Below are 27842 nucleotides of genomic sequence, written 5' to 3' on the forward strand. Positions count from 1 at the left end.
AATATAAATAAAAGGGCTCACTTTGTGGTCAATGACTAACACCCAACGAATACATCTGCAGCAATCCCCCGAACTAACTGGAATTATCGTCCTTTCATGTTTCCACCCTAACTGATCAACAGTAAGGAGAAATGACCGACCTTTGAGCTCGAATATATCCGGGCCATTCCACCGAATCGTTGCCATTTCTGTCCCCAGGACATTTTATGTATAAATATGCATGAAAATGAACTCTAAAATATATTTTATTATTAAGCAAAGTGTCCTAAACATTAACCTAACTGCAAACTTAAAATATATAATTTAAAACATTATTAAAAACTACTGAGAACACTAAAAAATAGCATGTGTTACATGTCCCCGCTAACTAAATCTAAACTTTATCATGAAATATAATCATTAAAATCTTGCAGAAATCTTGTTATTTTTGCATTGTTGTGTTACTCCATATACCATCTATGCTAAACAAAAATACATTTCTAGAGAAATCCATAATATGTTATATAAAATACACATTTTAGTCGTGTCCCTAGGTTTTCACTCAGTCCTGTTACCCTCACACATTTCCCCTTCTGAAAAACTTGGAACAGTCCACAAGACACATTTTCAACAGGAAGTTGCATCATCTGGATCTTACGCAGGCCATAAGAAGACCAAAAGTAAGTTCTCTCATTTTAATTTCTGTATATTTGATGAAATTGTAACTATGACTGAGAAGGTCAATCTCAACGTACTGTCCTGTTACCTAAATTATTTCTTAGATGTTATTTGTTTATTTTAAAAATATTAACTTTAGGTAAGTCACTAGTATTTGCTTAGTGTCCTCATTATATTAGCATGTACGCCATGTGTCCATATGTCATGTATTTTATCATTTTTGCTTAAAAACTCAATCGTGTTACTTTATTATTTTTACAATATGAATACCATACATTGCAGGGAGCCAGTCCACCATGACACGACTTCATCTTTTTGTCTTTCTCTTTCTTATCTTTTGTTGAAGATGGAGAGAACCTATACTTTGCAGGTGCAAGAAACACACACCCATGGCATGCTGCAAGGAAAGGAGTGAAACACACCAGCAATCCTATCTTTTTCCCCCTTTTTTGTCTTTCCTTCCCTCCCTCTCCCCCCTCTCTCTTTTCCTTGCTCTCCTTCTTTCACTTTCCACCTCCTTCACTGTAATGTACTACTAGCACATAGAACATCCCTTCAACACAGAAATCTCACTCACACACATGCACACACGGCCATAAACACACTGTTCCCTTTCGTGGGAACTATCGACGCTACGTCGGATGACGTGATGGGAACCCTCTGTATTTTTGTGTTCGTGAAGCACCTCTGTATCCAACCAATGAAAAGACGCGACGTCAGAGGCGGGTGACGTCACGGATCAGGAAGCTATAAAGCACACCTGAACACAAAGCACGCCAGCTTCTGTTGTCTTCAGCAAGCGTTCTCTGTATCTTGTCTGTCTTATTTATTGTTGTCTGTCTGATATATATATATACATATTCACACAGTGATCTCTTCGTCCGAGGACAAGAGTTTCAAAGCACAAAAATAAGACAAAAAGCATTATGGCGGAAAAGCAGCAACAGTTTAAAAAGTGTACTCCTCCTTGTCCACGCTACATAGTGACAGGAGATTCACACGACATGTGTGTGAAATGCCTGGGGGTTGAGCATGCACAGGCGGCTCTCGAGGGAGCCGTCTGTGTACACTGCGATCAGCTCACCCTCAGAGTGCTGCGATCTCGCCGGGCGCTCTTTGAGGAGGGCGCTGAGGCGAGTGTTCCCCGCGGGTCTGGTCCCGCTGTTGCCGAGGCACAGCGAAGGCTGCACTCGTGGGGTTCACAGATGGATCTAGCAGAGGGGGAAGAAACGGGCACTGCCCTATCGCTTCCCTTACCTGCTAGACCCAGTGTCTCTTCTTTGGTGGCGGAAGCACGCGTAGCGGTTTCTTCCCCCCGAAGAGAGGCACCGATGCTTAACATATCTTCCTCCGAGGAGGTTGATGTGGAGAGCGTCGATGAGGAACCGCCATCCTCATCCCCTGCTTATGAGGAGCTATTAGAGGTAGTGACCAGGGCAGTAGAAAAGTTAAAAATCGACTGGCCCGCGGAAAAAGCTGAAAATAAACCAAAAAGTAAGCTTGATGAAAGATTTCTTCCCGCACGGTCACTACCTCAGCGCCGGGGTCTGCCGTTTTTTCCCGACCTCCACACCGAGGTGTCGAGGTCGTGGAAGAGGCCAGTACAATACAGACTGTACAGCCCGCAGACGTCACTATATAGCAATATAGTTGGGCTGAAACGTCAAGGCTATGGGGCGATGCCTCGGGTCGAGGAGACGCTCGCGAGCCATCTCTCACCCGAGCCCACATCGTCCCTTAAGACCCCGACGCTGCCCACCAAGCCCCTAAAGACAACTTCCAGCTTGGTGGGCAAGGCTTATTCGGCGGCAGGTCAGGCGGCGGCATGCCTTCATACCATGTCTATCTTACAGGCATACCAAGCCGACCTGCTGGGGGAAATTGATGACACTGGGGAAGCGTCCTTTGAGGCTATTCACGAGCTCAGAAAGGCAACAGATTTAGCTCTCCGGGCCACCAAGGAGACGGCCAAATCCATCGGCCGCTCTATGGCAGCCCTGGTGGCCACGGAGAGGCATCTCTGGCTCAACCTCTCAGACATCAAGGAGAGAGATAAAAATGTTCTCATGGACGCGCCGCTGTCTCCTGATGGCCAGTTCGGCGACGCAGTGTCAACTGTCGTCGACAGGTTTCAGGAGACACGAAAGCAGACAGCGGCATTTTCTAAAATTATTCCCCGCCGCTCTCATCCCCCCGAGGCTGCTGGGCGGGAGCAGCCTCGGCCGACAGCCAGCTCCTCAGCACACAGGGTGCAACAAAGAGCCAGTGTCGCCTCCCGCGCTCCCCCACAAAGATTTGGGGGGCCGGGGCGGGTGGCACAGGCGAAGCCTTCCGGAGGTAGGACGGATCTGAGGACCGTCATTATCTCCCGGAAGGCTTCAAAGAAGAGGTCCTGACCTTTATAGTGCAGGATCTCTCGAGGGCAGCCCCTCCGGGGGATTCGGATATCGGGTCCCTCCCGGTGCCCTCAGGGGACCGTCCTGCCAACCCTGCCACCCAGCGTGCGTCAGGGCACAGCGGTCTCCGCCGATCCTCCGAGGAGGGTTGGCCAGCACGTGATTCGCCTGTCTGCCTGTGCGCCGCGTCAGATGGACGAGCCAAGTGCTCAAAAAACACCAGAGACCAGTCTCGAGAGACTGGTTCCCTTAGTAGAATATTTGGAAGAGTGGAAAAATCTCCCGAATGTTTCGAAGTGGGTGCTGCTCATGGTAGAACAGGGCTACAGAATTCAGTTCGGTTCACGACCGCCCAAGTTCAATGGGGTGCTTCCTACGGTGGTAACCCCAGAGCAGTCTCTGGTGATGGAGCAAGAAGTAACGACGCTTTTGCAAAAAGGGGCTATAGAAAGGGTTTCCCCTCCCAGCAAAATGTCGGGCTTTTACAGCCGCTACTTCATTGTTCCGAAGAAGGATGGAGGGTTGCGTCCGATCATAGATTTACGTGTGTTAAATCGATCAGTAAGGAAGTTGAAGTTCAAAATGCTTACACTCAGACAGATCATCCCTCAGATCAGGTCCGAGGACTGGTTTGTAGCGATAGATCTGAAAGACGCATACTTTCATGTATCCATCCATCCTTCACACAGGAAGTTCCTCAGGTTTGCTTTCGGGGGCGAAGCTTACCAATACAGGGTTCTTCCGTTCGGCCTATCCCTCTCACCCCGCACGTTCACGAAGTGCGTGGATGCAGCGCTGGCTCCGCTGAGACTCCAGGGCATCCGCGTGCTGAACTATATCGACGATTGGTTGATACTAGCTCAAACAGAACAATTGGCAGTTCAACATCGAGATGTTGTTCTGTCGCACATGAAAAGGCTTGGGCTGAGGCTCAACGCCAAAAAGAGTGTGCTGGTCCCAAGTCAGGTTGCAAACTATTTAGGTGTAATCTGGGATTCCACCACGATGCAGGCGCAGTTGTCCTCTGCTCGTGTGAGTTCCATTCTCGGGGCCGTGAAAGGGGTGAAATTAGGCCAGTCACTCACTGTAAAACAGTGTCAGAGACTGTTGGGTCTGATGGCAGCTGCGTCCAACGTCATTACTTTTGGCCTCCTGCACATGAGACCCTTACAGTGGTGGCTCAGGACCAAGGGGTTTTCCCCGAGGGGAAATCCTTTTCGCATGATCAAAGTCACGCGGCGATGCCTTCGTGCTCTGGTCATGTGGAAGAAGCCTTGGTTCCTAACCCAGGGACCCGTGCTGGGGACTTCTGGTCGTCGTGTAATGCTTACGACAGATGCTTCCCTCACGGGCTGGGGGGCGATCATGAGTGGTCGCTCGGCTCAGGGTCTTTGGGAGGACCATCAGCTCTCCTGGCACATAAATCGGCTGGAGATGATGGCGGTGCTTCTTGCACTGAAACACTTCCTCCCCGACCTGAGAGACCATCATGTGCTGGTCCGAACGGACAACACTACGGTGGTCTCGTATATCAACCATCAGGGGGGTTTGCGGTCTCGCCCATTATCAAAGTTGGCCAGTCGCATCCTCCTCTGGTCCCAGGGAAAGCTCCTCTCGCTGAGAGCAGCCTACATCCCCGGGCGGTTGAATGTGGGAGCGGACGCCCTGTCGAGGCAGGGCGCGAGATCGGGGGAATGGAAACTCCACACCAAGGTGGTGGAGTTAATATGGAAAACTTTCGGTCGAGCTCAAGTCGATCTTTTTGCCACAGAGGAGTCAGCTCAGTGTCCTCTGTGGTACTCACTTCAGCACCCAGCACCTCTAGGGCTGGATGCCATGCTACAGACGTGGCCGAGGCTACGTCTGTATGCATTTCCCCCAGTCTCAATGCTCCCGGGAGTTCTGGAAAAGGTTCGCCAGGAGAAGGTCGACCTAATATTGGTGGCCCCTTACTGGCCGACCAGAATATGGTTTTCGGACATAATGTCTCTTCTGCACGGCTCTCCCTTAGACCTTCCCCTCAGGCAGGATCTCCTGTCTCAAGTGGGCGGCACGATTCTCCATCCCCGCCCAGAAATGTGGAAACTGTGGGCCTGGCCCCTGAGGGGGCAAGGCTCATAGGATCTGGTCTCCCAACTGAGGTTGTGGAGACCATCCTTCATTCCAGAGCTCCCTCCACGAGGAAGTTGTACTTATACAAATGGAAATTGTTCTCGGTGTGGTGTGAACAACATAATTTGGACCCGGTCCATTCTTCAGTCTCAGACGTGCTTCGGTTCCTTCAGGAAAAGTTCTCGGAAGGTTTAACCCCTTCCACGCTGAAAGTATATGTGGCCGCTATTTCGGCTCATCATATTCCTGTAGGGGGCTCCTCGCTGGGTCGAGACCCTCTAGTAGTACGCTTCCTCCGTGGTGCACTCAGGTTGAGGCCTGTGGTGCGCACAAAGACCCCGACCTGGGACCTCACTATTGTGCTCCAAGGGCTGGCTGAGGCTCCCTTCGAGCCAATAGAGGAGGTGTCAGACAAATTCCTGACACTTAAAACTATCTTTCTCTTGGCCGTCTCTTCTTTGAAGAGAATTGGTGATTTACAAGCGCTGTCAATAGCTCCATCTTGTCTTGAGTTTGCGCCTGGTATGGTGAAAGCCTTTTTGCATACCAGGCCGGGCTATGTTCCAAAGGTTCCGACGAGGGTCCCAGGCCCCATTGTACTTGAGGCTTTCTGCCCGCCTCCTTTTGCAAACTTGGATCAGGAAAGGAAGAATCTGCTTTGCCCTGTAAGAGCATTAGATGCGTATGTCCACAGAGCTGCCCTGTGGAGAAAAACAGAACAATTGTTTGTGTGTTATGGGTCCCCTAAGAAGGGGGGCCCAGCATCTAAACAGCGGATGAGCAAGTGGGTGGTCGAGGCCATCTCACTTGCATATGAGACGGTGGGGCGCCCGTGTCCTTTGATGGTGCGGGCTCACTCCACGAGAGGTATGGCCGCGTCCAGAGCTCTTCTATCTGGTGTCTCTATGGACGACATTTGTGGTGCGGCTGGATGGTCATCCCAGCACACCTTTATCAGATTTTACAATCTTCACCTTAATATCACTCCGGGGGCCAGGGTGCTACAAGATAGCAGCCAGACACTTGGAGAGACGGCGTAGTTGGGATTGCGTTCCCATCACGTCATCCGACGTAGCGTCGATAGTTCCCACGAAAGGGAACGTCTCGGGTTACGAGTGTAACCCTTGTTCCCTGAGTAAGGGAACGAGACGCTACGTCACGTGGCCGTATCTCCTGCATACCTGGTGCGCTTGCTTCAGACAACCTACAGAAGCTGGCGTGCTTTGTGTTCAGGTGTGCTTTATAGCTTCCTGATCCGTGACGTCACCCGCCTCTGACGTCGCGTCTTTTCATTGGTTGGATACAGAGGTGCTTCACGAACACAAAAATACAGAGGGTTCCCATCACGTCATCCGACGTAGCGTCTCGTTCCCTTACTCAGGGAACAAGGGTTACACTCGTAACCCGAGACGTTTTTCTCACACACATACACACACATATGGACACTCAGTCCTGTTACCCAGCGTTCATTCCTGTTACAAAGTGCTCAGTCCTGTTACTAAATTTATTTATTTTTCTAGAAAAATAAAGTTAAACCACTGTTTTTATCAGTTTTGTCTGATCCATCATTTACACAATTGTTAAATAAATTAAATTATTTAAAAACATATAAACTTGAGGCTTTTGTCTTCTTTTAAATGAGAAAATTGTTTTACATTTTTTATTAAAATACACCTTGCCTTAATATAAAGTGATTTTTTTGTCATAAATGTCAGTTATTTGAACACATAATCAACCATTTCTTCAAAATAAACACTTTCTTGAGGTGAATACAAAGGAATTAACTCAGATGCTTTTAAACATGATTTTTAAATGGCACGTGAGTTTGGGTAACAGGACTGAGAAAACATGCATCCATCTTCTGCGTTGAAACCTTGTAAAAAATTAAATAAAGTTGCCTGAGATTGACCAATACACATTTTGAAAACTTAAAAACGTGTAGTATTAGATTCAGTGTTGAAAAAAAATGAAAAATAATGTTTAATTTTGAAGAGTTACAACAGGCAAATGGCACCCATTCAGTGGAATGGCCCATCCACACCCAACTTGTACCATGGCAGCTCTGGCAGTTCATGGGGTTTCTATGGCTCTTTTTGTTCTTTGGCATTACACTGTACATCTTTCAACCATGTTCTGGATCTCTACAGTCATACCTGGCCAGTACAAGTCTCTCCTTGCATGTTCCTTGGTGCGTTGTACTCCTTGATAAGCTGCATGTAGTCTTTCCAGTATTACTGGCCGCATATTGGGAGGATGAATTTGTCATTATCAATCCGTCACAGATTCTTATTGTGTCTTTGACGGGCCAGTAACTCCTCAGATCTTTGTCAAGCTGTTTCTTGTGGACAGGCCATCCTCACTGGTGCACTTCTCTTAGCTTTGAAGATGTTTCATCTGCTTTTGTCTCTGACTTGAGCCTTTCAAACACTTCAGTGCCCATGGCCTCAGTGGCTTCCATTGCATAAACTACTCTCTCCTCTCCATCCATGTTTTCATCATGCAGTCTGTCTTCAGGCAGAAACAGAGTGTCGGCTATCAGCATGTCTTTTCCTGGTGTGTGGCTCACCTGCAGATTCTAGCGCTGCAGCTGCAGAAGCTTTCTTTGCAGACGGGCTGGAGCTTGACTCAGAGGCTTTGTGAAAATTGCCTCCAGCAGCTTGTGATCAGAATGTACAATCACAGATGCTCCAAAAACATACTGATGGAAAAACCACTGCCAGCAATCTGCACATAATTGCGCTCAGCATCTGTCAGTGATCTTGAGGGATATGCGACTGGCGTTCCTGTTGCTGTAATCATGCACCGAGGTCATCTTTTGATGCGTCAGCTTGAAGCACAGTTTGCTGGTCCGGGTCAAAAAACCTTAACCTTTAATCTGTCCAGTGCTGCATCATGCTCAGGTATCTGCAACCATTGTGAGTCTTTTCTCAGCAACTGTCTTAATGGAGCCGTCAAAACTGCTTTGTTTCTTATGTACTGTGACAATTGCTTCTACCTTTTCGCTGTCCTGTTGAACGCCCTCCACTCTTATTATGTGGCCCATGTATCTCACTTTTGTCACTTTGTTCTGTATTTTGTTCGCGTTGAACTTGATGTTCAGTTCTTTGGCTCTGTCCATCACTTTCTGTGTGCTCCTTCTCATCAACCGCTGCAATGATCATATCATCAGCAATCACATGCACACAACTAAGGTCACCAAAGCCTCACTGTTCTGTTGCTGGAACACCTCACTGGAGGATTTAAGGCCAAATGGAGGATGTTTGAACCTGAAGCGTCCCCAAGGTGTGTTAAAAGTACACAGCAATGATGAAGATTTGTTTAGCTTAATCTGCCAGTACTCATCCTTTTCATCTAAAATTGTGAACAGTTTGCTCTGTACATCCTCTGGTGTTGGTATGGAGTAGTGCTGGCGTCTGTTTAGTTCACGAGGATCAAGACATAGTCTAAGCAAGCCATTTTTCTTTTCAGTTTCCACCAGACTGTTGACCCATTTTGTTGGCAATGACGTCAGTCTGCACTAACTGATCCAGAGTTTCTTTTAGTCTGTCCATTATGGCCAGAGGAATCTTTCTACATCTGTGTGGCTTTAAGTCAGCTGTAGTTCTTTCATTTTCTGTGAGAGCAAGCATGATGTTAAACCAACATCACATTGTAACATTGATTCAATGCCATTTCCATTGATAACATTGATAACTAATTGTTGTCCTTGAAATCTAAAAAAGTAGTGCTTGAAATTAATTTCATTTTACAGTATCTGTACGAACCCTGTAAGGAGATTCATGTTCATTTTGCTTAAAATTTCAATATTATCTTACGCAAAATTAGTAAGTTGCCATTATGTGTCAGCAAATGTTTCCCAAGCTATGAACAAGAGAAAAATATTGTTTTACTCACTTCTCTTAGTCATGTTGAGACAGATGTTTTGTTCTAAGATAAGGATTTTTTTTTACTATCATGCAACATGTGTATAAAAAGAACATTGTTAGGATGATCTTTGATTGTGTGTTCATAGTTTTTTTGTTTTGCATAGTGAAATATTTATGTAAAAATTCTGTGCAAAAAGTGGTGGTTCAAAACCCAACAACAGAGAATATTATCAGTCCCTCCAGAAAAACGCGATTATGCGATCGCCTGATTTCATGCATAATCAGCCAAAGTCCGCATATTTATGCGGGGGTCGCATTTTTTCAAATACGCCGCAGTTTCGCCGCATAAATTGCCGATTTCAGCAAGCAAAATATATGCGGGGCTAGCATGATTTCATAATCCCTGCATTTTCGTTGCAAAAAAGTCGCATATATCTTAGCAGAAAGTTGAAAAATGTTGCGTTTACTTCACACTAGTAAAGCGCCATTATTTTCCCCCTATTGCCATGGGAACCTTGTGAAGTGACGTAATTACGCGACGTGAACATCATCTGCAAACCATGAAACCATGATGAAGCACACAAATCATTCTCATTTTCAATAAAAATAAGCGCAAAAGACCGCGCAAAGCAGTTTCCCGGTGTGTTACATGACAGTGAGGGCAAAATATTTTGCACTCCGTGCAACTGCGTGTTGACGCTGGAAAACCACTTTCACTTTGCCACCGCCAATGATGGTTAAAGCAGCAGCGGAAGCAGGCAGGAAGAAGCACACATTTTTAAAAATATTTTATTTATTCATTTTTATAGAAGTTGGATATTAATAATAATACGTTTATTTTATATAGCGCATTTCTACAAACTCATATTCCTTTTGTATAGCTACAGAACTTGTTTGACTCAATGTTAAGTTTGAGCCATGTGTTAATTAAGGTCTGAAATAAAACTTAAATATTCTGTGATTTAGTATGCTTGCTTATCATAGGAAGTAATAGGAAATTACTCTTTACATTAAAGTAGTAGCCTAGTGAGAACAGGGTGTTGGGGGAATCACCTTTTATTTTTTTCTGTTTTTCATCAAACCGCAGTTTTTGCAAGTTCCCGCAATTTCATCGCATAAAATTGCAAAAATATCCCGCATATTCCATCGCATTTTTTAACAAAACGTGCCGCATAATCAAGCATTTTAGCCCGCAACAATCACAAAAAAATCCTGCGTTTTTCTGGAGGGACTGGAATATGCTGCTGGGTAGTGAGAATACAATCCTGATATCCAAACAGTGGCGGCTGGTGCAAAAATCTTTTGGTGGGGCGCAATTTCTTTTTTTTTTTTTTTTTTTAAATATATAAATGCAGGAATGAATAGGCTAATTGTTAAATAATCATTTAACAAGTGATATAATCATGTATCATTATTGATTATCTAAAAAGTGGAAAATTCAATATTTAAAGCATGCCATAGGGCTGGGATCTAAAAATATATATCTGTATTTAATTTTTTTTTTTTTTTTTTTTTTTTAATTCACATTCTGCCCAAGATTGTCCTAGAAACAATGTTCATATTGAAGGCTATAAAAACCAAACATGAATGTAACTGTGTAGTATATGATATATTATGTGCAAAAAAGGGGGTCAAATCACATTAGGCCTAGGATACATTCTAATATTCTAACTTTACAATCTAAAACCAAAATGTTTTTTTTAAAGCAGAAGTTAAATACACTAAACTAAAAATGAAAATAAATAAAAACAATAGAACAGATTTTTTCAGATATTATGTTGATTACCCTATTAACACACTGATTCTTGAGAAGTGGGACAAAACAGAATGCAATATTGAAAAAAATAAACCTTATACTCAGGCAAATTAAACTACATTTATGTATCTTACATGTAATAAGCTACTGAGCAATGCTTTGATACAACCTCCCAACTTTACTCTTTTTAATCAAAATGTGCTTTTTACCTTGCCATCACTGATATTGTGTCAACACCGTCAGACAACAAAAACACAAATTAATTTTCACTCACATTATGCAAGACCTATAAAAAGTATAGTAAACACTCATTTTTACCAAGGCTGACAGAGGCCACAAAAAAATACTTTCAATATGTGTATATATATTTATTATAAAGATTTTCATTTGAGTTTCTTTAAATTGGACTGTGAAATATAACTTTAACTTTATCTTTAACAAAAATCAAGATGATTTTAACATTTCAAAACCCATTCTCATGTTAGCAGACAGATTACATTTTTACCTATGACCAACAATTCCTAAACAAATATAAAATATCATAATGATATATCAAAATATTCATCTGACGGAGTTGACACATCTGACGGTGTTGACGAAAACCTGAATTTGTAGTCATGTTAACTATCAAATACTTGAATCAATCAATTACTCTATTAAAACAAACACAACAAACAGTGAGTATGTTAACAAAACAAAAATAATGACTTTATTCAACAATATCTGTAGAACCTGGAAGCGCTGAACATAAACAGCGTAGAAGAATGACACCGAAGCGAGGATACTGTTGAATAAAATCGTTATTTTTGTTTAGTTTTTGGGCACAAAAAGTATTCTTGTCTCTTCATAATATTGAGGTTGAACCACAGCACTTAAGTTGAACCACTTGAGTTTTAACGATGTATTTAGTACCTTTCTGGACCTTGAAAGTGGTGATTATATTGCTGTCTATGGACAAGTCATAAACCTCTTGGATTTCATCAAAAATATCTTAATTTGTGGTCTGAAGGTCTTATGTGGAACGACATGAGGGCAAGTAAAGGATTAAAAGATTAGTTCACTTTAAAATGACAATTAGCCCAAGCTTTACTCACCCTCAAGCCATCCTAGGTGTTTATGACTTTCTGCTTTCTGACGAATACAACTGGAGAAATATTAATAATCAGCCTGATGCTCCTAAGCTTTATAATGGGAGTGCACAGAAACCACCTGTTTGAAACTCAAAAAAGTGCATCCATCCATCATAAACATACTCCACACAGCTCTGGGGGATTAATAAAGTCCTTCTGAAGCGAAGCGATGTGTTAAAAAAATATCCATATTTAACTAAGGAAGAAGCATTTTTAACTGTTAGAATTTTACACTTTCTTCCTAAGTTGAATATGGAAGGCGGTCTGGCGGAAGCTAGATATTTTACTTCATAATGTGTTGAATATGAATATTTTTTTTTTTACACAAATGCATCGCTTCAAGTCAGAAGGACTTTATTAACCCCCCGGAGCTGTGTGGAGTACATTTATGATGGATGGATGCACTTTTTTGAGTTTTAAACAGGTGGTTTCTGTGCACTGCCATTATAAAGCTTATCGGAGCAGCAGGGTAATAATTAAATTAAGCCTAACTCTGCTAGAAGTGATGACTAATCCACAAAAGCAATATACGCTGTCAGGTCATATAGTTAGTATTAGTACAATATTAGAAAAACTATACACTATTTTATATTTAATATAATTAAAAATGACTTGAAAACCACAAAAATATGATGACTTCATGTTGAATGTCAACTCCGTCATTGGCCTGTCACCACCGTCAGACAGAAAATCTGACGGTGTTGACACTGACGGTGTTGACATATTGGCATTTCTTTCACAAAACAAATGGAGTTCATGTAGTAGCCATTTTGTTTTCTCTGTTGATGCTATATGCTAATAGAACCTGCTTCAGGAGAAAAAAATAATCTAAAAATTTTGAATAATTTCCTCATGAATTGGAAGAGGGTGTTGACATATCATGGTTGTGACACAGGGAATATTAACATTAAGATTTAAAATATTCTAAAATTATAAAACTTACTAGAGCCTGTCTGACATTGATGTACTCTGCAGAGGTGGAATGTGGCAAGGGGGTCCCTCAGAGTGACAGCTGCCCCTGATATTCCCTGATATTATTACATTTTAATAAATGTCTGACGATGTTGACAAAAAGTGGGGACACAACCAGGGATGGACTGGGACCAAAAATCGGCCCTGGCTTTTTGGCCCAGACTGGCCCACCACCACATAAGATCACAAATACCACCCGTCCTTCCGCTTATATATATAAAATTTATTCTACTTATTTATTTATTTTTAGTTGTTTACAACCAAGTCACCAAAATACGATGAATACACACTGAGCATAACCCAACACACAACAGTAAATCTATTAGCCTTATTACAGTTTACTTATTCTTATCACAATGTTAATTGTTGTTGGTGTGGGTTACTTATATCCAACAAGCTATGGTAAACAAGCTAGGTAACATTATAATCTCTAAAATAGCGGAGTAATCGGAAATAGCGGAAAAAATTCAGTCAAATTCATCAGTTATCATCTTTTTTTTGTTGTTGTTGTTGTTGTTGTTGTTGTTATGACTAATTACTCAGCACCATCAGCGTTAAAGAGAAAATAATCACTTCACCCGATGTTTTTGAATAAAATAGCCTTGACAGCCGACTTACTGGAACTCATCTGTCTGTAGAACTGTTCTCTCCCGCCGGCGCCGCCGGACTTCTACAGAATCTAAGCACAAGCGAGTGTGACGTGCGCGGTGGACCAAACCACTGTGAGGCAAGGGAGGGGTGACTCAAAATGTTTAATAAACTTAAAACGCCCGTTTGCGTTTGTATTGCTTTACTACTTACATAATTATTTTAGGTTTATATAATTTATGCACAATACTTAGCGTGGTTATTAATTATATTTTTTATATTGCGTGCAGGCAGAAATCTTATAGATGGTGCTGTTCAAAGATATGATTGAGCCAGTCCAGTGTCAATCAAGAAAACAACCAATGGGCCGCTAAGCTACATGTTTCATGAGCCGCGTCTGTCAGAAGGAAAAAAATAGCCTATGTGATATTTTTGACTAAAGTGTTTTGGGCCAGCAGCCCAGTGTCAAATGAAAAAGCATTGGGCCGCCGATCTAGGCCTACCACTTTTCATGGTCATGTTTTTTTTTTTTTTTTTTTTTTTTGGCGGTCGGCGACCGTCGGCCCCAAAAACCACGTCGGCCCACCGGGAAAGTGCCCGGTATGCCAGATGGCCAGTCCGCCCCTCGTCACAACTTGGAAATCTTATAAAACATGCATGTGTCATTGAAAAACAATATTGCTCTGACATGAGATATTATCAAGTATTGCTTTTTATAAAACAAGCTTTTTCATCATTAAAAAAACATTTTTATCCATTTTATTGCATACAAATTTTTGAACCCTTCTCTGTGGACACACTGTTTTAGATGTAGTGAGAAGACAATAAGTGTTATACATTTGATATAATAATGATAAAATTAAATTGAAGGGGATAATTGTGATAAATACTTTCTTTTATTAATCCCTCATAACATTTAAAATAGAAAATATTTTTATTTTTAAACCTAATAGCAGTTACAATTGCTGGACATGTTTTGTCCCATCTCTCAAGAATCAGTGAACAGTCACTTTACACAGTTACTGCTATTGTACAAATACACTGTTGTATTTTAGAAATTCTACATATGGCATAATTATGTTCGCCAACAAAAACAAATTTTCAACAACAAATATTTTTAGCAAAATGTATTTGACTCAGATTGAACTCCGTCTGTTTGGCGCGCATGCGCGCGGCGGCGCTCGTTCACGGAAGTTTGTGCTTGCTGAAGCTCGTCCACGCCTGGCTGCAAAATGGAAATATTTTCTCGACTTTCTAACATTTGCAGATGGAGAATATACCTGTGAAATGTAAACATGCACTGAGGAAATTATTGGATGTCACTTCAGCTTAAAAAAATATTATTAATAGCGGTATGTTTGTTTTCACCAATCGCTGCACAAGTTAAGGTTACGTATGATGACGAAAGCACGTTAGTGCGAGCCCTACCGGAACCCATAGAGATTGCATTGCAGTGCCTGCAGTTCGAAAAAAAAGTTATTTGAATGGAAGTCTATTGGAGCACTCGGGGCAAATCTCGACCAGACTGAAATCGCCCAAAAAGAAGCGGTACTCCACAGAGCGTGACTCGATGCTGATTGGACTATATCCAGAGCATGATCCAGAGGCAGAACAAACAGCCTAGCAGTGACAGCTAGCGTAACTCTGTGGTTGAATGTGATTGAAAAATACGTCCCTTTCTTACTTTGGTGGTGCGTTGCCCAATTGCCCTAATGAAGAAACCGCCCCTGTATCCAAAGCAGTCAACCTGACCTGTCACAGTACATGCAAATATGGGAATAGTGTACAGAAAAGCTGAACAAAACAAAGTGGAGGAACATTTGTGGTGAGGTGAACATAACAAGTGAGCAATTCCTGTTATAGTCCATCACATTGAATTGTTTTTTATTTCCATTTATTTGGAAAGGGACAGATACAATAAACATTGATCAAACTGAGACAAAAGCCATCCAATGCAAGTATCATAGTGCTTTTAGCTAAAGCTAATTTACAACACTCATCCAAAGAAAGGGCTTTTATTGACTACAATTACAACAACACTAAAAATAAATACATAAACATGAATGAAAGTTTGTTATTAAAACCTGCAGCAGATTTTAAATGGTCAGGGAGTGAATTTCAACTTTTTGCACCTTTCAGTGAATCTGAACAAAAGATGTTTTACAGAATAAAATGTTACAGTTGCTGCCAGAAGCCGCTCTGGTGAATCTGAACCACTGCAATCTCTTGAAAAATGACATAACGGCTGAGGGGCAAAACCATTGAAACATTTGAATACAAGATTTACATACTGAAAATAAACAAAATCAGCAAAACTTATTTACACAATGATAATATCTTATTTGCTTCCAATCCAAAATAAATATAAAGACGTTAAATCTGATAAATTACAGACGGGTTAGTCTGAGACCAAATTGTTAATCCATATGATTTGTGAAAATATCATTGAGTTTAAAAACAACAAATCATGATCAAAAGTTAAACAATTTCTTATCATAAAGCTAATAAGACTGAGCTTGATTGTTTTACAAATCTTTTTAACATGGCTATTAAAATCTAACTGACAATCCAAATTGTGTATTTTTACAATAATTCATACATATAATTTATAATGTCTCTGCAAACCCATAAAAGATTTTGACTAAACATTGTTTTACAAGACAATGGTGACACGACTAAAATGAAACGTTAAAAACATTATTTTTAACAACCATACATACTACTGTAAAGCAATAGATTTCTATTGATTCATGATTTATAAATGAATCAGTATCATATATAGGCCTACATGAAGAAATGTATGTAATGCAACAAGAAGCACATTTATAGCTTTTTAAGACAGACAAAGTTGAGTTTATCCTCACAATTTTTGGGTGTCCAAATATTATTTTGTCTATCCAGAGCTCCACAGCGCAGGTTTCTGGCAGGACACTGGAGCTCCCCCTCCACAGACCAGGCTTTATATTGAAGATTGTGTCCACTGACCCAGAACCAGTGACCAGCCGTGAAGCGCAGGCCGGTCCACACAGAAGCTGTCTGGGATGATGTAGCGATATTTATCACCTCTGCCATAATCATCTCAGATGTTAGACTCACCAGGTCAATGTAGTTCTGTCTGCAGTAGTCCAGGGCTTCATCCCACGTCTTGTTCTGATGCACCAGAATGGGCTCAAAGACCCGCATACAGTAAAATGGCAGAGTCGCTGAGCACGGAAAATTGTGCAGTTTATAATTATGTTTTTTTACAATGCAACACTCTTGAGAGATCCTGTCCGGTTCCCCAGAGTCCCAATTGTCAATTTGTTCATCCTCACCTCCAGACCAAATCCATTCTTCTGGGTTGTTAGGACTCATGTGCAGTCCAATCCAAAAATATAAATGATTGATTTCTGGATTTCTAGAGAGCAGTTGTGCCTCTTCTTCATTGACGGTGGACAGGTCATCATGGTGTTCTCTGCAGTACGTCTGTGCATCTTTCCAGGTCATTAATTTATTCACAAACACGTGTTTTCTGTGGAGACTGAAGCTCAGTCCAGAGAGACTCAAAAACAGGAGCAGAGTGACGACAGCCTTCATTTCTCAACAGATGATCTACTCAGCGCAGAGTTTGTGTGATCTCAGTGATGAAGGGGCAGTTTTTATTTCTGTGAGAGACAATAAAAAAACTGGAAGTCACTGACCAACCAGATGGCCAGACTCTTCAAGTATTTGTGTAGCAAATATCCAAACCAAATGAGATACTAGTGTTTTTGCAGATTTTGAAACACTTTCATTTTGACTCTTCAGTCCTCTGATTTTTTTATTTTACTCGCCAGACTTTACATGGAATGCAAGAACAATAGGGAAAAAAAAAACTACAGAAATATAATATAAAGTATAAATATGAAACATAATTTTCAAACATACTTTGTAATAAAAATAAGAACAAATACTCAAACCACAAGCAATAGCACAAATAAACACAATAAAACAAAGATACAAATTAAATAATCAGCTTTTCAGGTAGATCTAACAGTGGTTAGATACAAATTACTTACAGAAATTGAATAAAGTAATCGGTAACACTTATTTAACTCAAAACCAGATTCCTGGTTTATTTCATGATGCAGCAAAAATTGACCATCATAATTAGACTGAAGGGTGTTTATTTGTGTTTCTTATTAATATCTCATTTTCTTATTATGTTGCTTACCAGAAGTTTCTGTCTTACTCATGATACTCTCCAACAGCAGTGTATAAAAACTGATTTCTTGTTTATCAAGATGAAATTCAAACTTTACTTTGATAATAAAACATAAGATAATAAACATAACTTGATGAGATATTAATAATGAAAAATTAAATTCCAGTATTAGTGACCTGTGAACCTTAATGTAGGGTGGACACTTGTGAACCATTTATTCATGAGAAATAAACATTGATAACCTGTGAAAGTGAACCTTAAAGGTACAATTTGTGATATTTTTTTCCGCTAGAGGTCGCTAGAAGCCTATTCAAAACAAAGGCGTAATTTGATGACGCCAAGTTTTAGAGCGGAAATTTGGGACATGTGGTCTCCATCTCAACGGACGGTGCAAAAGAATAGGGATTGGAGTCTGGAAGAACTCATGTTCGTGGATGCGATTATTAATGTTACTGTAGTATGAAGCAGAGCAGGACCGAGTGTTGCGGGAGCTGAACGAGGAGCTGGAGCGATTGATCAACACACGCCTCACGAGCAGCGGGACTTTTATTATGACACAGTCGCCGGCGCCGCTTCCGCTTTTCCGGTCATGAGTTTACAGGAGATGTCCTTGTCGACAGAACCAGCGGCAGATGGTAAACAGTAATTATGTTCCATAAATAAGTAACACAATCCACCATAAAACGTGCAAGAAGTAAATAAGGAACTGCTTGAAGCAAGCTAGTGGTTTGCTGGACGCTAGACTCTACTTCCGCATTTGTCCACGGCACTGTTGTCATGTGGTTTCTACGTCAGTAAAGGCGGTAACAAAGGTAACTGGCGTCATTGACAGGCGACTGCACTGCCCCGTGTCACTGTTTAGAATGGGAATTTTCTCATGATTTACAAGTAGTTGAAAACATTAGAGATATTGTTAGTAATCAGCTGGACAAAATATATAACACTAGCCTAGTGGTTTTTGGATATTTTACTGCAAAAATTTTACATATTGTACCTTTAATGTAATGAGTGAATGTTTACTTTGTATACTGAACTAAATCTGCAAATTGTTCATGTGAATATAATAAGTTGATAAATAAAAAAAAGGTTCAGTTTCATCTTGATTAACAAGCTGTGGATAGGCATCATGACTTTTTTAGAGAGTATCATAGATAAGACACAAACGTCTGGTAATCAACATAGTAAGAAAAGTGGCAGTCATGAGATATTAATAAGAAACCACAAATAAACGCCCTTCAGTCTAATTATGATGGTCAATTTTTGCTGCATCATGAAATAAACCAGGAATCTGGTTTTGAGTTAAATAAGTGTTAATAAATACATTTATTAAGCATTTATAACATGTGAGTTAAAAAACAGCTCACTATTTGGCAGGTATTGCATTAAAGTTGCCCTTTTTATTCATGCAGTTATAACTGCATTATTAATGATTTATAATGCATTTATAAATGACTTATTACTCATTAACAAACACCTTTATAAACCCTTTACAAATGTAACTTAATGTAAAGTGTTAAATGTAAAATAAGACTGCATTAACTTCACTGTAAGAATGAAATATACACTGTTTGATTCTTCATTGTACCAGCTGACACTTGTTTCCGTCTCACCTCCTTTGTGAATGCTCAGCATTAATGCCATGTTCAGAGGGTGAGGCTTTCATTATTTGATTAGCAAATGTTCTGTCACGAATGCAGGACAGTCTGCTGATCCCTTCAAGCAAATACAAGAATAACAAACTGTGTGACATCCTGATACAACACTTTTAAATCTGGGTTAGGAAGCCCAAATTTGAGCAAACCCTTTGATCTGCCCTGAAACAGACTGGTCCAACCGTGGTCAGATTCAGAGAAGAAGAGTGTGAAATATATAATATCGAATCAATAATCAAAATTCAGTTTCAGTGTTGTGTATTATGTTTTGACTTTGTTGATGCAGAATATTGATCTGTGGCAGACATTGCTGTCCAATAAAGCCACAGGAGCTGAGAAGATTCGAGAAGAGGGAAAGAGGGGAAAAAGTCAAACATTAATAGATAAACTCATTAATTAAAGTGAAGAAAACACAGCTTTATTCAGACCTCAGTATTTTTTATTTTAAAAACAATTCTTAAAGACTTGCAAAATGCCAAGTCAGTTTTTTTGTCTGCAATGCAGCAGTCCTGAGCTAACAGAATTTTGTTATAAGAACGTTCTCTAAATATTCAGTGTTGGTTCTGGGAACATTAAAAACGTCCAGTTTTCTTGATGTTAGAGGAACATTTTTATAAGGTATAATGTTCCTGAAACATTCTTTCAATCATTCAAACACCTGCTGTGAACAAACACTGAAAGAAAGAGAAAGAGAACCTTATTTTGAAATGAAGAAATCATCACCTGCTCTGAGAAGCAAAAGCAGTGTTCGATTTAGGAACAACTGATTCTTCTCAATGAACCTGATAAATAATTTTGTACCAAACAACATGCATGACATTTTTGTTTATTAGACATGATTTATTCTTATTAAAGCATGAATCTTGGGTTGATAAATCTGTAAATATAATATTGTTTTATTGACATCCAGACATGTTGGTTTATCAATGCAGAAATGTTTTCTGGGAACACATGCAATTGCTGATAATGAACTCAACAAAAGTCTAGAGCTCAACTAAAGAAAACACTGATCTCCACAATGGTGATCTCAAACTAAACATTTACAATAAGACATCAACATCTAAACCTCTGTTAATTCTCAATAAGAGCTTCTGTAGACGTGTGACAGAAATAAAGTCAGTCTGGTTAGTAATAAGTGAAGCTGGTAATGCTGTTTGTGGAGTTGTTTAATCAGATCTTCAGAGATTTAATGTCTTTTATCTTCAGTTCATCTAAGGCTGTGGATGAAGAAAGTTGTAGTTTGTGTTCTTATTTCTCTTTCTTTCAGTGTTTGTTCACAGCAGGTGTTTGAATGATTGAAAGAATGTATCAGGAACATCATACTAACCTTTAAATAACATTCTACTAACATTAAGGAAACTGAACATTTTCATGTTCTTGGAATGTTACAAATAAATGTTCCTACAATGTTGAATTTTAGATCAAAATTTAGTTGGTTCTGGTTTATATTCCCAGAACCAACACTGAATATTTAGAGAACATTGTTCAGATCAAAGTCTGTTAGCTGTGTTTACACCAGTTCAGATGTAGATTTGTAGATCATGTAGATCCTCCAAAGAGCGTGTCAGTGTCCATCAGTGTCCATCTGTCTGGTGAAATAGTGTCAGGAGATTCAGTGACTCTGAACTGCAGCAGTGATTCAAACCCTCCTGCTCTGAACTTCAGCTGGTTTAAGGAGAATGAAACCTCAGCTGTTGGATCTGGACAGAGTTTCAGCATCTCCAGCTTTAGCTCCAGTTTCAGTGGACGCTTCTACTGTGAGGCTCAGAATAAATATGGATCTCAGAGATCAGCGTCTGTTTCTCTCACTGTTAAAGGTATTTTCTATAAACAGACACTCTTTCAGGTTCATCTGTCTCACGTGTGAAATGATCTTCATGATCATCTTGTTTCAGGGGTTCAGAGAGCTGCTCTGCACACAGTTTCTGGGATCGTGGCGGGATGTGGAGGATTGATCTTCATCATCATCATCATCATCATCATCATTGTGTTCATAAAGTGAGTGAATGTTGAGCAGCTCCTGAATTAATTACTTTTTCAAAATTTGTTGAACTTAAACCACTATAAATTAAACTTTTCAGTACTTTCTAAAAAAAAAACATTTTTTCTCCAGGAAGAAGAGGAGAGACGGTGGAGCTGAAGTTATCAGACAAAATGGCTAGTTTGATGATTCATATCTGAATCTACAATGACATGGATATTATATTTAACTAGAAAATACAAACATTGTCAAATATTTGACATGAAGACAATCTGGAAAATAATGTTAAAGTAACTCACAGTCACACGTGTTCCTGAATGATTGATCTGTTGTTATATTTCTGTGATATTTTCTGTGATAAACTGCAGGAGGATCGCTCTGACAGATCAGCAGAAACGGCTCTGACCAATGACGTTCCACTGTATTCACTCGTATCAGCCAATCAGAGAGATGATCTGTATGCCAACATTAAAGCAAAGAAACCCGAACGCTCCGGGAGAAAACAAGCAGAAACAGACTCTGGAGATGTTGGAGAGGTTCAGTATGCCAGTGTCCATCACTTCAAGAACAAAGACATGAAGAAGACTGAAGAGAACGACTGTCAGACCATTGAGACGCATCATCCATCTGAAGCCAACAGGTGAGAAACATCATTCATCTGAACCCAATAAAACATGATCAATGATGAATCAGAGCTCTCGTTTTGGTGTTGTTGAAATTGTTGGATCACCTGCTGGTGGGACTTTCTGAAATGCCACATTAATATATTTATTTCTCCCGAGATCTGAGGATGTGATCTACAGCTCATGCAAGTAAAGATCATGTGGTTTATCGATGCTGGAGAACTGGATTTGAGTCCAGCACAGGTCATGTTCCCATTTCCCTCTCCTCTTGATTTCACTTACACATTTAGGGAACTGATTTTCTGTTTGGATATGGATGCATTTAAATTCATAATCTGCTCTTTTATTATTTTATTATGATCTGAAATGATTGTCAGTATAGTTACTGTCCTTTCCTTTTCAGATATGGAAGTCCGTTAACTCGCTGGAGCTGGAGATCGCTGGAGACAGGTTGAGCACTCACACACAGGAGACGAGGAACACAGAGGGAAGGAGACACACTGGAGACTGGTAAGTATGAAGCAGGGAGTCCTTGAGGTAAGCATTTACGTGAGTATCTGCAAACGAGACCGGACATGGAGTGCTGTGTATGTGTGTGCTCTTTGTAGTGCTGTTGATTGATGTAATGATGAGGTGCAGGTGGCAGTGATCAGTACTCTGGGGATGGAGTGTGCTGTGATTGGAGGATGTTGGAACCTGACATGTCTGTGACAGTACCCCCCCCTCTACGGCCCGCTCCTGGTCGAGGACCCCGATGCTGTGGTGGTCGTCCTCTTCCCCGCGGTGTCTGTCTATCAGGGTGACTGTCATGAAAAGTTTGAAGTAGGTTGGGATCAAGGATGTCGTTTCTTGGAACCCAGGAGCGTTCCTCAGGGCCGTAAACTTCCCAATCGACCAAGTACTCCAGCTGACCACCACGACGCCAGGAGTCCAAGATCTTGCGGACCTCGTATGCTGCACCGTCTTCCAGGATGAGTGGAAGGGGGGGTTCGGCAGGAGTCACGTCAGGCCCTGTGGAGAGAACAGAAGGGTGATAAGGCTTGAGGAGTGAGACGGGGAAAGTTGGGTGTATACGATACCCTTGTGGAAGTTGGAGTTGGTATGTGACTGGGTTGATCTGCTGGACGATGGGAAATGGGTCAATGAACCTGGGACTCAGCTTCTTGCAGGGCAGACGCAGTCTGATGTCCCGTATCGACAGCCATACCTTCTGTCCGGGCTGGAAGACAGGGGTTTTGGAGCGCTGCAGGTCCGCTGTCATCCTGCATCTGCGCAGGGCTCGTTGCAACTGGTGGTGTGCTGAGTCCCAGACCCTTTCGCTCTCTCGGAACCAGTAATCCACCGCCGGAACGTTAGATGGTTCCCTGGTCCAGGGGAACAGTGGGGGTTGGTAGCCGAGTACGCACTGGAATGGAGTGAGAGAGTTCTGGGCGTACTCGGCCCAACCAAAAAACTGGCTCCAAGAGTCCTGGTGGTCATGACAGAAGGTACGGAGGAAGCGGACGATCTCCTGGACCTTCCTCTCCATCTGCCCTTTCGACTGCGGATGGTACCCCGATGTTAGACTGACGGCCACACCTATGAGTGAGTGGAAGGCTTTCCATACTCTAGAGACGAATTGGGATCCTCTGTCCGATACAATGTCCTCTGGTACTCCAAAAATACCTGAACACATGGTTGAAGAGCATTTCTGCTGTTTCCATGGCAGTTGGTAATCCTCTTAGTGGAATGAGACGACAAGATTTGGAGAAACGATCTATGATGACTAGGATGACCCCCGGGTGACCAGTGCCTAGTGACGTGTGAGCTGAGTGGATGGTTGGAATGTGTCGTGTCTGGGTGATGTAAAGCAAGCCAGGTGGACAGCCCGGCGGAGGGTTCGTGGAGGCATTGGAGGAGGGAATGGTCTCTTCTGACAAATGATGGGGCTTACAATGAGTGAGCTCGGGATGATTGGCTCAGGTTCTTCCGTTTTCTCTTCAGGAGCATGGGGACGGGAGAGAGCATCCGCTTTTATATTCTTTGACCCAGGTCGATAGGAAATGGTGTAGTTGAACCGAGAGAAGAACATGGCCCAACGAGCTTGTCTTGGATTCAACCTTTTGGCAGCACAGAGATATTCTAGGTTTTTGTGATCTGTAAGGACCAGGAACGCATGTTTGGCTCCCTCCAGCCAATGCCTCCACTCTTCCAGAGCAAGCTTCACGGCGAAGAGTTCCCTGTCACCGATGTCGTGGTTGACTTCCACCGGGCTGAGCTTGCGGGAGAAGAAGGCGCATGGATGGAGTCTATTTGGCGTCCCCTGCTGCTGTGACAACACCGCTCCCACTCCGGTGGTAGAGGCGATGAAGGGCAGCTCTGGATCAGGGTGGACGAGTAAGGGAAGGGAGCGGTGGTGAAGGCTTCCTTGAGGCAGTTGAAGGCGTTGGTGGCTGCTGGAGTCCAGGACAGAGACTTGGGCTTGTTTTTTAGGAGACTGATGAGAGGATGGGTGATGGAGCTGTAGTTCTTGATAAACTGGCGGTAGAAGTTAGCGAATCCAAGGAAGCGTTGTTGTTCTTTGATGGTTGAGGGTTCTGGCCAGGTTGTGATGGATTCCACCTTCCTCTCGTCCATCCGGATGCCACTGTGGTCGATGATGTATCCCAGGAATGACACTGTAGGCTGATGGAAGGAGCACTTTTCCGCTTTGAGGAACAGGTGGAATTGACGAAGCCGGATGAGGACCTCCGCAACGTGTCTGCGATGTTCAGCCTGGCTCTGGGAGTAGATGAGTATGTCGTCGATGTATACTAGGACGAAGCGATGGAGAAACTCCCGGAGCACCTCATGGATGAAGTCCTGGAATACGGAGGGCATCACAGCATGCCATACGGCATCACAAGGTACTCATAGTGGCCAGTAGGAGTAATGAAGGCGGTCTTCCACTCGTCCCACTCACGTATCCGGATGAGGTTGTACGCGCTGTGGAGGTCCAGCTTCGTGAACACAGTGGCACCACGGAGATGTTCCAGGGCCGCTGGGACAAGAGGAAGGGGATATCTGAATTTTACGGTTATCTTGTTGAGTGAGCGATAGCCGATACAAGGCCGCAAGCCTCCGTCATTTTTAGCCACGAAGAAGAAGCTGGAAGCAGCAGGGGAAGTAGACGGCTGGATGTATCCTTGAGCGAGGGCCTCCTTGATGTAATCCTCCATGGCCTTCTCCTCCGGGATGGATAATGGGTAGATCTTACCCTTTGGCACTGGTTCACCCGGAAGCAGATCGATGGCACAGTCCCATGGCTGGTGTGGAGGCAGCTCGGAAGCCCTTTGAGGGCAGAAGATGTCGCTGAAGGGGGCGTAACATTTGGGAATGTCAATGGAACGTTTCTCTACTGGGCTCTCGATGGATGTTGCACAGAGGGGGAGATCAGAAGGAGGAGTTTGTGGTACAGGCAGTTCTGCTAGGCATAGAGAGAAAAGTTCTGCCCCACTTCAGGATTTTGCCCGTTTTCCAGGAGATGGTGGGATTGTGCTGCTCCAACCAGGGGCGCCCTAGAACCACGTCAGCGGTGGAATCCTCCAGAACTAGCAGATGTAATTCCTCTTGATGTAGAAGTCCTACTTGCAGCTTGAGAGGTCCTGCCACTGTACAGACGTGCTTACGGCTGAGAGGCTTGCCAGTTATGGAGTTGATCTGGTAGATCGTCGGAGACGGAGAGGTCTTGAGGCGAAGCAGAGGGCGCCGGAGACGAAATTGCCGGCTGACCCTGAGTCGAGGAGCGCAACCACTGTAAGGGAGATATCCGTGGCAGTAAGATTGACAACAGTGGTGAGTGGTTTCATTTTCTGAATAGAAGGGATTATGGAACTCACCATGGGTCGAGGAGGTTGTGTGGGGCACGCCGCAATCGCATGCCCGGGAGCGCCACAATACGACCACAGGTTCAGGGTCAGCCGACGATGGCGCTCAGAAGGAGTTAAACGAGAGTTTTCTACATCCATAGGTTCGTTGGCTGGTTCTGGGGAGCTGACGGGTTTGGATCGGCAGAGGAGCATGTTGGGAAGAGACTGGTCCTGGTGCTCTTGGAGGCACGCCTGCATATGAGTGGCGCAGCGGATGGCAAGCTGGATGAATTTCTCGAGGCCGATGGAATCCTCGTATGCAGCGAGATGCAGCCGTACCCAAGGTTCCAATCCTTGACGATATGTGGTTATCAGAGCTTGTTCGTTCCATCTGCTAACAGCAGCAAGCGTCCTGAAGTGCAAAGCATAATCATAAATAGCCATAGACCCTTGTTTAAGATTGTAGAGTTTCTCACCAGCAGACAAATCTGTAATTGGTTTCCTGAACAACTCCCGGAAATGGGAAATAAACGCAGGATATGATTGCGTGACTGCACTGTGTTGTGACCAGATGGAATCAGCCCACTTTAATGCTTTGCTGCTTAACTGGGAGATGAGGAACGCTATTTTGGAAGTATCGCTCGGGTACAGGTGCGGCTGCATCTCCAGGACCAGTTCGCACTGCAGCAGGAATCCACTGCAGTCCTCTGCCAATCCTGAGTAGGGCGCTGGTTTGGCCATGGGACTGGCGTACAACGTAGGTGAAGGAGAGCTGGCGGTGCTGACTGAGGTACTCGATGGTGCAGGTGAAGGAGAAGTGGCTGGAGATGGTGACGGTGGATTCGCCGAAGCGCATCCACCAGGGCTTGGAAAGGGTCAGGCTGGCTCATACTGGGTCTGCGGTGTAGGTCCGGTCTTCTGTTACGGTACACGGGAGTCAGACACAAATGTAAACAGGTAATGGTAGTTTATTGACACCAGTTGAGCAGAATGCAGTGAGCAGGTAAGCAGAGATGGAATAGTAGATGGATATATGAGTAGAATGGAGATAGTTACTGTCCTTTCTAGGGATGCTCACATTGACCGTTTAACCGTTAACCGAAAGTAAGAATTTTAACCGATTAATACAATCAGTTAAATTTTTTTTTATTTTTTATTTTTTTTGATGCATGGTTAAAGAAAAATATGCTATATATACATATATGCTTATTTGTTAACTCGCAGAGCGTTTCACACGTGCCAGACATATTTCGCTAAGCAACAAGCAAAATGAAGCGAGCGAAAATAAGTACTGACCATTTCGATAGAAAGGGTCGCGCCGTTGGCACGGGGGACAGTTTTGAAAAGACAGAAATCGACCCCCGCACTTTTGATAAGGGCTGCTTCAATCAGTCACAATATATCATCTTTTAGCTTAGGATATTTTCTTTCAAATGAGACCATTTTCACGTTTCTGTGAGCTTTCGTTCTTAAATAATCAACTGTTTTGTTGCAGATGTGAAGAAGAGGAAATGCGCTCTCGAACAGAGAAACACGCGATCTCCAAGCACACATAAGGTGATCACCTGTAACCTTGAACACATCTGTAATTACCAAAATAATGTTTCTCTGTACAGTTTTGCCAACTATTTTCAATGAAAAGAAGTTAAATCCAGGTCAAAAAGTCGCTAAATGCCGCTAGTGTCAGCATTATGTTCTGTTCAGTGTGTGACTTTACATGTGTTTTATTTAACATTGTAACACTGCCCTCTAGTGGGATGTTTATATAATAGCATCAATAATCACAGACGAAGTTACTTTAATAGCCTGTATGTACCCCTAACATATACCCCCCCCCCCCCCCCTTTTTTAGAAATTGCAGGAAAAGAAAAATAATTATTCACCAACATGTAATAAACAAGTATGACCACTCAATTATTATACAGATCAAAACAACTGGAATAATAAACAGCACCTGTTTACATGTTTGTTTATCAATCTGTCGCAGATTCTTAACGTGTCTTTGACGGGCCAGTAACTGAAGATGTTTCATTTGCTTTTGTCTCTGACTTGAGCCTTTCAAGCACTTCAGTGCCCATGGCCTCAGTGGTTTCCAGTGC

General features: G+C 42.4%; 1 protein-coding gene across 1 annotated transcript; it reads right to left on the minus strand.

Annotated features, from left to right (window-relative positions):
• Nucleotides 1–16300: 16300 nt before the first annotated feature.
• Nucleotides 16301–17053, minus strand: LOC137032596 (macrophage mannose receptor 1-like). The gene has a single exon (XM_067404417.1). It carries the CDS (start codon nucleotides 17051–17053, stop codon nucleotides 16301–16303), a length of 753 nt encoding a protein of 250 aa, XP_067260518.1.
• Nucleotides 17054–27842: the final 10789 nt, after the last annotated feature.

Source organism: Chanodichthys erythropterus, chromosome 12, assembly GCF_024489055.1.
Source record: "Chanodichthys erythropterus isolate Z2021 chromosome 12, ASM2448905v1, whole genome shotgun sequence".
Classification (NCBI taxonomy): Eukaryota; Metazoa; Chordata; class Actinopteri; order Cypriniformes; family Xenocyprididae; genus Chanodichthys; species Chanodichthys erythropterus.

Bases quoted from the DNA above. Each gene is read 5' to 3' on its own strand.
- LOC137032596 (XM_067404417.1), bottom strand. From the start codon at position 17,053: ATGAAGGCTGTCGTCACTCTGCTCCTGTTTTTGAGTCTCTCTGGACTG.